Below are 13,997 nucleotides of genomic sequence, written 5' to 3' on the forward strand. Positions count from 1 at the left end.
GTTGATTTAATGCATCTGTTATTATTATTGTTTAAACAGTTGAGACCCCTGAAGAAGAGATCACTTATGCTGATTCTGCATTTTACAAAAGAAATCCAGAGAAACAGGTAAGATTGTGTCATTCGTGTAATTAGTCACGTTTAGTGCTGTTTATAAATATATATATATATATATACACACACACAGACAGTGAGGGAAAAAAATATTTGATCCCCTACTGATTTTGTACGTTTGCCCACTGACAAAGAAATAATCAGTCTGTAATTTTAATGGTGCCTGTCAATAGTGTGTGTTTCTATAAATCAGCTTAGTATTATAACTATTAGAAGAACTTGATTTCCTCTTTATGTGAAACAGAATCCATGAATGTTTGACAAAAATAAATAAATAAAAATTACTGTGTGAATGTGCAATGCTGTTAAAGGAACAAAACAAAGATTCATGTATAATGTACTCACTGCCTTGTCATCCAAGATGTTCATGTCTTTCTTTCATCAGTCGTAAAGAAATTATTTTTTTTGAGGGAATCATTTCAGGATTTTTCTCCATATAATGGACTGATATGGTACCACGATTTTGAATGTCCAAAATGCAGTTTAAATGCAGCTGCAAACAATCCTAAATGCGGTTGTAAACGATCCCAGCCAAAGAAGAAGAGTTTTATCTAGCAAAACGATCTGTTATTTTCTTTAAAAAAAAATACAATTTAAATACTTTTTATTCTCAAATGCTTGTTTTGCCTTGCTCTCGTTGAACTCTGTGTATTCTGACTCAAGACAGTTAGGGTATGTTGAAAAACTCCAATTGTATTTTCTTCCTCAACTTCAAAAATCATTTCAAAATCATCCTACATCACTGCAGAAGTACCGATCCAGTCTCTGCAAAGTGAAAATGCAAAGAAGATCAAACACCCTTAACAAAAAAGGTGAAACAGTGATATAAGACGATTTTGAAGTTGAGGGAGAACATGAGATAGGAGTTTTTCGACATACCCTAACTGTCATGAACTGGAACAAAAACAGTCCAGGCGGAGTAAGACAAGACGAGCGTTTGACATTAAAAACGATGTAAATTGTATTATTTTTATTAAAATAACTGATTGTTACACTAGATAAGACCCTTCTTCCTTGGCTGGGATCATTTACAACTGCATTTGGGATCGTTTGAAGCCACATTTAAACTGCATTTTGGAAGTTCAAAATAGGGGCACCATATCAGTCCATTATATGGAGAAAAATGCAGAAATGTTTTTTTTTCTCAAAAAACATAATTTCTTTACGACTGAAGAAAGACATGAACATCTTGGATGACAAGGGGGTGAATACATTATCTGTGAATCTTTGTTTTGGAAGTGGACTTCTTCTTTAATGATGTATGTGAAAGATAAGATTGTTGTTCAGCAGCATGTCTATAAACTGCTGATTTGCAAACTAATGTTGTGACCCTGCAGATATGAAGTGTTAGTTTCAGCAGAAGTTATTTCTAGCTCCAGCAACACTTATTTCTGAGAAGTTTCCTCTGTTCTTGTAATCACACATAGATTCAACTATTGTTTTCTATCTCATCTTTTTTTTTTTTTTTTTTTTTTGTCAAGGACAAAAACAAGTTAACAATTTCAAAAATAAATTCAATTAATTATTTGTAATTATTAAGTAATAACAAGTAACAAAAAAGTAATAAATAACTGCAAATTATGTGTATCATGCAGAAGTGAAGATGCTAAAAGAAAATAAAATTATGAGAATGATGTTTTTGGTTTTATCCATTTTGGGAAATTGCTAAAAGCAATAAGAACTTCCATTATTACAATAGTTTTGTTGTTGTTGTTGTTGTTGTTGTTTGTTTTTTTAAAAGTGATGCTTTTCTAACAAGAAACTTGTTACAAGCAATAGCAGTGTAGAATGACAAATACCAAAAATCTGAGTCCAATTGCTCTATATTAAAACTTATTTTAACTTTTTAAAAACTTATTTCAGCAGACAGTCTATATCACATTGTTAAAAATGTTCTACTCCAAAAAATACTTTACTACTTCTAAGTAGCCATCAATGGAAAAGGCTATGTTTTGCCTGCATAATGGTATAATTACAGTATCTAACTGCAGGGGTAACAAATGCCTTGCCTTAATATCCACACTTGCGGTCTTGGCCGCTTGAGAGTGTGTGTATGCGACAGGAAGTAAGTGCACAAGACTGTCTCAGGTCTTAAAAAAAACGCCAAAGTGCAGTGCCCTTAATCCATACTAAACCCACACTATCTTGAGTACCACTCCAGAGCGCTATTCAAGGCTTATCCCAACCATCATGTTTTCGAAATAAATCGTAAGACTTTTTGCCGAGATCTCATGAGAGGTCACAGTTACAGAAAAACAAAGTGTTGCACATTTTATTGGTGCAAAGATAATTATATTTATTTTGTACAACATCTGCAACTCCTTTTTTTCATCACTTAATTAGAAGCACCACAAATTTTAAATTGCCATCTGTTATAGGGACTATTGAACAAACATTTAGATGGTGATTTTTAAAATGCAAAGTTGAAAAATAAATCTCTGTAAACACTTGCATTTTTACAGCGCTAGAAGTGTGTCCCATCAAGTAATCAAAAGTTGTACACACTCTTGTGGTCTTCATGCTCACTTGAGCCAAATACAGGAAATACATACAGTCAAGAGGTCAAGTGCAAAGACTGCAAGTTAGGGCTGGGCGATATGGCAAAAATAATTTATCGATTATCGCCTTAAAAAAATATCGTGATATTCGATAATATCGTTTACCCCGCCCTATCCCGCCCTGCCTTGGCTTTAATTTGGGCGAATTGGAGCAAACTAAGAATGAACTGCTTGAAAAAAACAGGCAAGTCTAGGGCTGTGACAGTGGCAGTTTTTTTTCCACCGCGGTGGTAATGGACCAACTACCGTCGGTGGTGCAGTGTTGATATATAATTTTGAAACATAACAAACGTGCGGTTTATTTTAGCCTACATAACACTGTTGCATCCATTAAGATAGCTCAGTTTTGTTTTTTAATAGGAACGTGGTTATATTTCTTTTCGTTTCTTTGTAAAGTTAATTTAGAAATATGTTTGGAACATTTTTGTTTGTTAAATTAACGAAAATAAGATGTTAACGTAACGACCAAGCGGACAGGCAGGCAGTGAGTTGACCACAGCCTATGTTGATCGATTTTGCCTTCTCAAATCATCACTCAAAACACTAGTTTATTAATAATTCATTCAAGTGTGTCCTTATTTCCCTCCGACACATTCATAGTAATTACCCCCGAACTTTGCAAGCTTTAGCCTATTGTGTGCGTATGAACGTGGATCTCTTCCAGCAGCGGCGAAGGCACTTGTGCTCGCTGCTGCTGCCGGCGGGGACACTAAACATAGCCACGGCAGAAAATTGTTGCAGAAACACTGTATTTTATGCTTGTTATAGATTGTGTGACGCGGTGGCAACCGATGACCGCGGTGGCGCAGCTGTCATTGGCACCGTCACAGCCCTAGACGCAACATAATTAGTATATGTAATAAGTAACCTACATGGGTTACTGTTTAAAGCAGTTTGTCAGTAAACTGAATATCTAAAATGTGATTCATTGTGTCCTAAATAAACTTTTTTTCGTGCCATGCGGTGCACACGCAGTCAAGTATTTTCTTTTTATTTGATTAGCTTTTCTTTGTTTCATTCGCTTAATTATAGTATGTCTATTATTTCTGTTCTGTTATATATAAATGTGTAATATTTCTAAAGATATTTTAAACGTGTAGTCAAAGGCTACCGCATTTGTTGTTTAAGGCGCTTCTCACAATGAAAATAGATACAGCCCGCCTCTTATCCGTAATAACTTTTAATGATGCGCTTTAAGGTGTATGCATGCATTAAAAACATAACAAAGGTAAGTTTATGGTAACTACTAGGCTATTTAAAATATATTTGGCGACTTCCTATTTTTAGTCTATAATTTGTCATTTTTCGATATTGTTGATTATCGTATGGTACTGACTATAGAGATCGACATCATGATTATTAGGAGACATCGTCGATATACGATAATATCGTCGTATCGCCCAGCCCTATTGGACAAGGCACCCAGCTAACAATTTTTGGTTCCCAGAACGTTCCCCAGAACGTTCCCTATTGGTTAGCCAGGAAAGTTTTCTTAACATAAATAGAACGTTTCCTGTAGGTTAGGGGAACTTTCTTGGAACCTATCGGGAATGTTCCGGGAACGTTCCCGCAACGTTCCCTGTAGGTTCCCAGAACGTTCCCCAACCTACAGGGAACGTTCTATTTACGTTAAGAAAACTTTCCTGGCTAACCAATAGGGAACGTTCTATTTATGTTCCTAGAACGTTCCCTGAAAGTTCTCTGAAGCTTCCCAGAACGTTCCCCTAACCTCTTCACTCTGAACCGCTGCCGTATGTCAGCACTCCCGCGTCCCGTTGTAAGCCACATGGAAGACGGACGGATGTGGACCTCAATAATCACTACTACAAACCATGTCTTGTTTTAAACTATCGTTTAATCCTTACAGATATTTAGAGCACATTTAGCCATCATAAGGCGCATTAAATTACATTAAATTATCCTTTAATATGCTAGATTTGTTTTATTCGTTAATATAAAAGATTAGAAGTACCATAATCCAGATTTTGTTTATTAAAACACCAAATAACACTGACTTCAACAAAATATTGGATTTTAAAAATGTGAATTTTATTTTTACAGACAATGAAAACGAATAACATTTCTTTGACTTTACTTAGAATAATATTACATTCGTTTCTTACCACTGAATTGACGATGTGCTTCTCTCTTTTGGTCAGTACACAAAAACTTCTCCGTTAACATCATGTTCTCTTCAATTAGACGTGTCAAATTTCCCTGAAATCACAATATTTACTCTCGTATATATATATTAATTATAAGTAATCATTCATTAAAGAGATCAATCAACGAATGTTAGTCAGTAAAACGAAATGACCGTTAATTTTTAAATTACGCGAGTGCGCGGCTTTCTGTGGAAGGCAGGATTGAGCGCGTGCTAGAGAAGCGCGTGCAGATCAGAGGCGCACAGAAAAGAAATATACAAACAAACCCAGTGTTAATGATATGATTTTCTGACTACGCTTAACCTTGGCTTAATTTTAGCTATAAAATTGGAATTATATTATAATTATAATGCGATTTGACCACTTTGATGTCTACACTTTATTAAACGCTTATTTCAGACATGAAATTCTGCAAAAAACGGGAACCATAGGGGAACGTTAGGGGAACGTTCTGTGTTTGCTGGGCAAAAGCCGTGCTAACCAGTTAAACTCTGACCCCCTGGAAATAATACCATTGGCTTACACTGTGTAACAATTGGTATCACCGTTATATGTAAAACTGCATTACCTATAAAGCTGATGGTCACAGTGACGGGGAAATAATAGGTGTGTTCGACTTAACGCAGCGCTGCGCAGCTCGATCAAATTCTGACTTGAAGAAGTGCATGCCGGTTAGAGATTTTGTCCGACTTGAGGCAGCGCCGACGCCTCGTGACTGTCACGTGTGGCATCAAAGTACCGCGATAGCGATTCGAGAGCAGCCGGCTGACTCAGCCGGCGCAGTTTCTTCAGAGCGGCTGCAGGAGCTCTGATGACCACATGACTGTTTCACGATTGGCCAGATTCACCGCATGACAACGATCACGCGTGTTTAGGGTTTATTCTAAACATCCTCAAGTCCGATAATGCTGACAAATCTGTGTTTTTAAAACAATAAAAGTATTTTTACTGTAGTCGCATGTTATATTGAAGACTCATCATAAAACACGGATAAAAGCATAAATAACCCCACTTTATTAGTATTTAAACAGTATATGTTTTATTCTTATATATGATCATTATTCTTATTCAAATGGCGCTGTATTAAGCGGTATATGAAACGTGTTTCATATGTTGCTCATTAAAACCCTTTTGAAAAGTCTGTGTATTTAATAAATATTGCATTTAATTCACTTCATCTGTGATAGAGCGTGCAAACACCGCGAGAGCTTCACTGACGAGAGTAAAAACTGTCCGACTTGACGCCTCCGTTTTCAACTCCGCCCACGACTGCTCTCGGCTACTCTCGTTGATCTCCGTCTGTAGCCGATGAAGTCGAACACACCCAATAATAAAGACGGTGATCCGCGAACGCGTGACACATACCTCATCTTGTCTCTGAGTTGTGCTTAACCTTTCACAATAGAGTGAACAGGAAAGCAATACACACCGTTAGACTAGCGCTCATAGTGTTAAAATCAAGAAATCTCTTCTACAAGAATAGCTCTAATAGCGGGCGCTATCAGGAAATCAAACACCATGGATTTCACTTCTGAATCCATCTTTACGAAAAATAAATTAAAAACCTTTAAATGTCTGATTAATCACAGTAGTGTCAAACATTGTGGTGTTTTAGTGTTCTGAAAGTGTTTAGGTCTAAAAATGGTTTTATCTGCAGTGCTGAGACAATATACATATAGAAATAAAATAAGCTGACTTAAACAAAACCTTTAACGTTGACAGACAGTATACATCTATATGTTTTGTTTCTTGGGATCTTTTCAATAATTTGGCAAAATTGGTTAGCAGAACGTTTTACATCGATTTGGGGTTCAGTCTGGATAAATAACTCTTGAGTTCTTTTCAACTAGTTAGCAGTACTGCTCCATTCAGAGCTGAATGCTTCATCCAGACTAAATCGCAAATCTTTCAAACCGTTTTACTAAACACTTTGCCAGTTTTTTAAAAAAATAACCGAAATGCACCCACGCAATCTTGATCGTATTACGAATTAAGAGCTCATTTGTGCAGTAATATAATTTACAGGAAACATAAATAATTACTGTACCTCCCGAGCCTCTGGTTCGACTCTCTCCATTCTGGGATGTTTTCCTGTGTTTATAACTATAATTCACTGGGCGTAAATCTGGTAGATTTGTAAAGGAATATAACTGTGCCATATTTACAATATGTGTTCTTTGGAAAGACATAATTTACAACGTTTACTAATAAAAGTACAACAAAACGTCATTTGAAGTCAAATAAACCACTTCTCTGCGGAAGTCTAATAACATGTTGGGTAAAGGCTAGAAGGGATACAGCTCTGGCTACTGGGCATGCGCATATCAGTCTAACGTTATTTTTGTCACACTGTACACTGTACAAGAATAATACAGTTTATTATTATTATTATTATTATTATTATTATAGTAAGGGCTAAGTTTAGGTTGGGGGTAGGTGTAGACGTTAAAAAAAAGTCTAATAGCTAGAACAATTCATTTTCTTGTTAGTTTCCGGTCGGAGCTGTATCCCATCTGTATGTGCGAGCATGGCGGCGTCAGTGAGATGCCAATATTAGTATTATATATATATATATATATATATATATATATATATATGTGTGTGTGTGTGTGTGTGTGTTATGTTTTTTTTTCATGTGTATACTTGTAGTTATAACTGTACTTTCACTGTGTTTATTGAAGTTTAAATAAGTTTGTTTTTGTTTTACAAGTACTAACATTAATCAAATAACTTTAATTAATTGTGAGAGTGTTTTGTAAAACAGTAAAACAGGTCTTAGGTGATTAAAAAAAAAATCAAGTTAATTTATTTATTTATTAGTTTTACAATGTTACAAAAAGAAAGAAAGAAAGAAAGAAAGAAAGAAAGAAAGAAAGAAAGAAAAAAAAAAATACATGAAAAGGTTATCAGGAAGAGCAAAGACCCCGTGCATGAATGACTGGTGAATTGATCAGACAGGACGACACTGCTCGAGCGCCACCTAATGGATAAATACCGACACTATTTCCCTGCAATTTCTATTACAGTTTTTCACATTTGCTAAACACTAAACCCCATACTCTAAACAAAATTTTCAATAGCCTAAACTAATGTGTCAAATAAATCACTCTTTCTGCAACAAGCTTAGGCCATTTAGACACTGTTTGCAGATCTCATGCACTCTTTTTGCAAAACTCTAAACACATTCTCACTCACTAAGACACGGCTTGGTCTGTGATAAACTTGTGATGCAAAACCCTAAACACAAGAAAGCAAAAGTTAAGCACAACTTCAACATGGCTGGCATTTTTTACACACAATAATTCAAAATTCTTCACACTTGTTTCTAAATACTTAAATATACAAAATATAAGCCAGTTCAATGTGCACAGAAGTAGTTGATGTAGTGTCTAATGAATGATCTGTAGTCCGTATAGTATTGACTACTATGTGTATGATTTGAAAGCTTTGTTTGATTTTGGGTACAGATGAAATGGTTTTGAAGCAATTGTTTGATTTTGCCAGAAGAGTCAGGGGTTCTGTGAATTTAGTTTGAACATTTGGATTTGTGTTTAAAGTTTTGAGAAAATGAGTGATGGTTTCAAAAAAATGTGTATAAGCATTTCAGAAAAACTATAAAGTATTGCTTAAAATGTTGTTTATATTTCACATTAACACATTACTGTCAATATCTGAGATCTGAAAATGAATAATACAGTATTTATTAATCTCTGCTGAAGAACAAAATGTAAATTAATATTATTAACTTATTAAAACAAAAGGGATATACAATTGTTTATATCTCTGGGATCCCTTTTATAATGTCCGATTCGAGCCTGTCAATAACAAACACGAGCACTTTTTACTACACACATTTCGATGCGCAAAAAAAAAAAAAAAAAAAAAAAAAAAAACCTTTGCAGCCCGCTTCACGGTCGTGGTTAAGACTGGACATAGCCGCTTATTATACAGTTTAACTTGCGATGTAAATGGGTGGTTTGGGTCAGAGATATCAGGTTACCAGGTTATTAAGTTTTTAGGCAGCAGACCAGTTCTGTAGCATGGGGATTGATAAAAATGATTATGATAACAAGTAAAATGCATGCCAAAATCTTCAGCAATGTCAAGCATATGATTTTTTTTTTTTTTTTTTCAGTAACTGTGATATATTGTTGGAGTGTATGAAATGCACATAGGCAGCATATGTGACTTTAGCCTATAACTTTACATCGTCAACAAGATCAACACATTATTGAATCAAATGTATTTGTTTTCTTGCAGCTCTACAGTGTGGTCTACTTCTCTTTGCACCCTGGGAAGGGCAATGCTGTCACAGGGCAGTTTTTTTGTAAGCATTATTTAAATTAATTTATTTTTTATTTACAGTTGAACTCAAAAGTTTAGTAACACCTCGCATAATCTGCAAAATGTTCATTATTTTACCAAAATAAGAGGGCTTATCATACAAAATGCATGTTTTTTTTTTTTTTTTTTTTATTTAATACTGACCTGAATATGATGTTTCACATGAAATTTGTTTACAAGAGAAAATAACATTCAAAAGTTTACATACACTTGAATCTTAAGACAGACTGTGTTGTTACCTGAATGATCCACAGCTGTGTGTGTTATTTATTTATTTATTTATTTTTAGTTATAGTTGTTCATGAGTCCTTTATTTGTCCTGAACAGTTAAACTACTGTAGTTCAGAAAAATCCTTCAGTTCACAAAAATTAATTGGTTTTCCGGGATTTCCTTCTGGAGCATCAGTGAGTGTTTGAATCTTCTGTAATAGTTGCATATGAGTCCGTCAGCTGTCCTCAGTGTGAAAATATGGATCTCAAAATCATACAGTTGTTGTTGGAAAGGGTTCAAATACACAGCAGGCAGTTTCAGGACAAACTGTTCAGGACAAACAAGGGACTCATGAACAACTATCACTAAACAAAAGCTGTGGATCATTCAGGTAACAACACAGTATTAAGAATCAAGCATATGTAAACTTTTGAATGGGTCATTTTTATTAATTCAACTATTATTTTCTCTTGTGAACTATATGGAAACATCTTTTATGTGAAATATCTTATACAGGTCAGTACTAAATAAAAAAAAATACATGCATTTTGTATGACAGTCCCTCTTATTTGGTAAAAAAAATAAAATTTGCAGATTCTGCAAGGTGTATGTAAACTTTTGAATATAACTGTATTTATTCATATATTTTTCATCTATGCTACATAATTTTCATTCACTATTTTCCCCATGCTGTCTGTTCATTTTTCTTGGTACTGTGAATAAGTTTTTGTCTTTGTATTTCATGACTGTTTCAGTGGGAATAAACATACTGCCAGACAGGGAGTGAGCAGAAGATCAGGACGTTGGTGCAGAGTGATGGCCATCAGCCCTGCATGTCAACAGTTTCATTCAGTCCAAAATTATGTTTAAATGGAGAACTTCACAGAGAGGGTCAGTGGCCTATTTGCCACCACCAACATGTCCCTGCATTTAGGAGTGATGGTTATTAGACACTTGTTGTTGTTTTTGCTAATTTTAAGATAGTTTAATTTTTAGATAGTTTTAAGATAAATTACGTTCTCTCTTAGGACATTGATTTCCAATCCAGCCCTCAAGATATTTGTTTTATTTATATTCTTGCACACTTTAAATGTTTTCATGGCTGTAAACTGTTGATGCACTGTACTCTGGGTAGCTAACACCATACTAAAATGTTTTGAAATGTTTCAATAAAAATACTTTTGTGAATTAGTTTGGACTGTCTTTTGATTTGTAATGTTATTCTGAATTATAGTAGTATCACAATTTTACTAACCATATTTGCTATTCCAATTACACAATAATTGCACAATAGCAATAGCACAATAAAAATTACAGTAGAAACAATTACAAAGTACTGTAAAAATACAGTACAATACTGTTTTGTAGTCATACAGTACCATGCTGTAAAGTTGCATTACAGTACATTGCTGTAAAACAAAATACAGTAACTTGCTAGCAACCTTGCTGCCAGTGACTTACTGTAAAATAGTTACCCGAGACGGTGAAATGACAGCTAGTGCTTGCTGGGTAGAAGCTAATAACTCAGTGTTTCTATCCACCTATTTTTATGCACATTTTAGTATATTGCATAAAAAACGCTGGATGGAAACGCCAAGATGTGCATAAAATCTAAATGCGCGTAAAAAACTTTTGTGCTCAACTAAGTAGTTAGAATTTTTATCCGGTAAGAAAACATGCGTATGAACTACGATGGAAACACCTTAATGCGCATTAAAAAAATACATGTAACTTTGCGATGGGACAGCATAACTGGATTAACCAACGAACCGATCTATTTGCACAGCATCTGAAATGCTAGTTTTGTCATTCTAAAATGCTTGACCAAAGTCTCGCTTTAATTAACTTCCATCTGCGTTATTTTTAATAATTACATAAGCATCCGTTTTTAAGGAAATTGTTGGGAAAGCGCCGTTTCAATGCTCATCCTCCAGGTGGCGCTCCAGCGGTATCATCCTGTCTGTGCAAAGCTCTATTTTTTTAAACACAAGGAGCGAGAATATATACAGTACATAAAGACATCAAAAAATAATACACTAGAATAATTAATATCTTGAGATAGAGAGGATTCAGAGTTTCAGGCTTTCGTTATCAGCAATAGCAATAAAACAGAAAGTTGACAACATCCCAGAAACGAGAATTTAAATCAAGTAAATTAAGTAGTAACCTCATGGTTCAAGAATACGTGATCAAGTGTTTCAGGAAAAGAAAAAACAAAAGCCACACTGGTCCATCTCCAAATGAAATCGTTTCTGTATAAAATCCTAAATATAATTCTGTAATGCGTCTTTTTAAAAAATAGCATTTGCATACTTATTTTAATTCTAAGACATACCCATTTCATCTAATAAATGATGAATAAAAATAATGCCTTTACTATCCCAATCACTTTTAAACAAAGACTTCCTGTTAATAACTACAGCACTTGTTCCAAAGAGTGCAGTTGTGAGGGGAAAAGTTATGGGTAAATATCATTTTCCAGAAAAGCAGTACTTGTTTATGAATATTAGAAACCGTCAAAGGGTTTCAGGATTTCAGCTACAGGAGAGTTTCGATGTTCAAACCTCCACTGTATCTCGTATCTCTGCATTTTAGTAACGTCAGTGTTTAGAGTAACAGAATCTCCCTCAATCACTGACACTGACTTCACATCATCTGCAGGCACAACTGGAGAAGAAACATGAATATTAAAACTTACAGTAGGTACATCTCGTCTGTTTTACAATTCAATTTCAGAGTAATTACTTTATTTAGCACTCTTTAAAAAAATATAAATATGCTAAATATAATATTCAAAAGCATTAGATACTCACCAGTGACACTGAATGACTTCTTAAAGGTGTTGTCACTGTTGTTTACTTCATAAACTCCAGAGTCTGTGGTTTTGATGTTTGTGATGATGAGATCTCCAGTCTGACCGTTCAAGTTCAGTCTGTCTCTGAATGTCCCATTAAGAGCATCATCATATACTGAGGGGTCATTGGCTTGTCTTATTCTAGCTATGAGTTCACTTTTAGCTCCAAATCTCCAGTCTATCACATCATCTTTGTGTATTTCAGTGACATCAGTGTGTAGAATGACAGAATCTCCCTCCTTCACTGACACACACTCAACAAACACACCTGGAAAAACAAAAAATGAAAACCCAGAATTCATAACTAACATAACTGTTTCAGCTGGACAATATAATGTAAATAAAATAATAAATATAAATATAAAAATATAATAAAATATAAAATAAAAGCATTACCAGATTTTACAAAGCGAAACAAAGTTTGTAAGAAATAAACATACAATTTACCTTCCGTGAATATTGAGATTAGAAAGTATAATAAAATGTTCTTCATTCTGCTGCAAACTTCAACAGCCTACAATATATTTCTGAAGATGATCACTGTTTGTAATTATCTGCTCAACTGTTTTGGGTGTGTCAGTATGGCACCGAACAGACTGACAGAAAGAATCACTGGAAACCGCTTGACGATGTTAAGAGAGGCTTAATACAATATACTGGAGAATTTTCTTGATTAAATCTGCACTGCTAATTACGGGTCTTTGTCGTTCATTATTGTGAAAGTTAAAACGCACAGTGACTCTGAAATGGCTGAATTCTCTTCTGCGCAACTTTCAATATAGACGCACAGCGCCGCCTACCGACAAACAGACTTGCACAAACAACAAAATGCAGATCTTTCATGCATGGAATTTCACGAGTGCACTTGATGCAGTGCAACGGCGCATGAACGACGCTTGCAACTCGTTATACCAGAATATATAAATTGAAGGGATAGCTCACCCAAAAAATCTAATTCTGTTACCATTTACTCACCTTCATGCATTTTTGTTCTTTCTGTTGTGTATGAACATGGGATTCCCTGATTCGTGGTCTGATGGGTGGATAAACAGCTTCTGCGTTTAAATTTTTTGTGTGTTATATTGGATGGTTTTGTGTGTCTAAAAACTTACTAATTCATAATGTGAAACTCTTTAAGAATGGAGGAAGAGAAACATAAAAATATAATAATAGTTGAGGAGGACTCCAACACAGAGTGATCAATAGGCTTTATTGTAAGGAAAGAAATAAACAGAACACACCAAAAAAAATATCCCAGAAAGGGGGGCATAGCACTCTGGAAAGGCCGGCAGATTTAGGACAGGCACAATGGCAGGTCAGGACTCATGTAAAAGGACATCAGTTCCACAACAGTGAAAAGTGACGACGAACAAGCACAAGACAGATCACATGGAAAATAAATAAGGAAGGAAATTAGGAGATTAAACGAGGAAGATCAAGAGGGGCAAGACAGCCAAAAGTCACATATGTGGATCCTGACACTGTAACATTGACAGGAGTGTCAGGACCCAGAAACCAAACCCTGATCACTGTCCACCCAAATGGTCCAACAAAGGTATTCAATGGTGGCTAAAGTTTTGGTGTGTTTGTGTTTGGTTTTTTTACAGTGCAAAGTAATTTAATTTTAATTAAATTCTAATGCTGACTGCATTTTTTAATTATCTAGATTTGAAAACCAGATTTTAAGATTCAGCATCAGGACCGTTTTACTTTTGTGCCAGTTTTTGAAGCATCATTGGATTAGACCAGCCT

At 35.0% G+C, this 13,997-nt stretch overlaps 2 protein-coding genes across 2 annotated transcripts in view; one reads left to right on the top strand and one right to left on the bottom strand.

The window, feature by feature from the left end:
• The window catches only part of LOC127158349 (uncharacterized), a 34,551-nt gene extending 24,048 nt beyond the window's left edge, over positions 1-10,503 (top strand). The window contains exons 5-7 of the mRNA XM_051101503.1: positions 40-107; positions 9,097-9,163; positions 10,147-10,503. Coding sequence (XP_050957460.1) covers positions 40-107; positions 9,097-9,163; positions 10,147-10,178 — 167 coding nt within the window. The 3' untranslated portion in view covers positions 10,179-10,503. The remainder of the gene's footprint in view (positions 1-39; positions 108-9,096; positions 9,164-10,146) is intronic.
• The window catches only part of LOC127158352 (uncharacterized), a gene marked incomplete at its 5' end in the record, with an annotated part of 125,655 nt that overhangs the window by 72,259 nt on the left and 39,399 nt on the right, over positions 1-13,997 (bottom strand). The gene's annotated exons all lie outside the window — the stretch shown is intronic.

The sequence above is a fragment of the Labeo rohita genome, unplaced genomic scaffold (genome assembly GCF_022985175.1).
Source record: "Labeo rohita strain BAU-BD-2019 unplaced genomic scaffold, IGBB_LRoh.1.0 scaffold_147, whole genome shotgun sequence".
NCBI classification, from domain to species: Eukaryota; Metazoa; Chordata; class Actinopteri; order Cypriniformes; family Cyprinidae; genus Labeo; species Labeo rohita.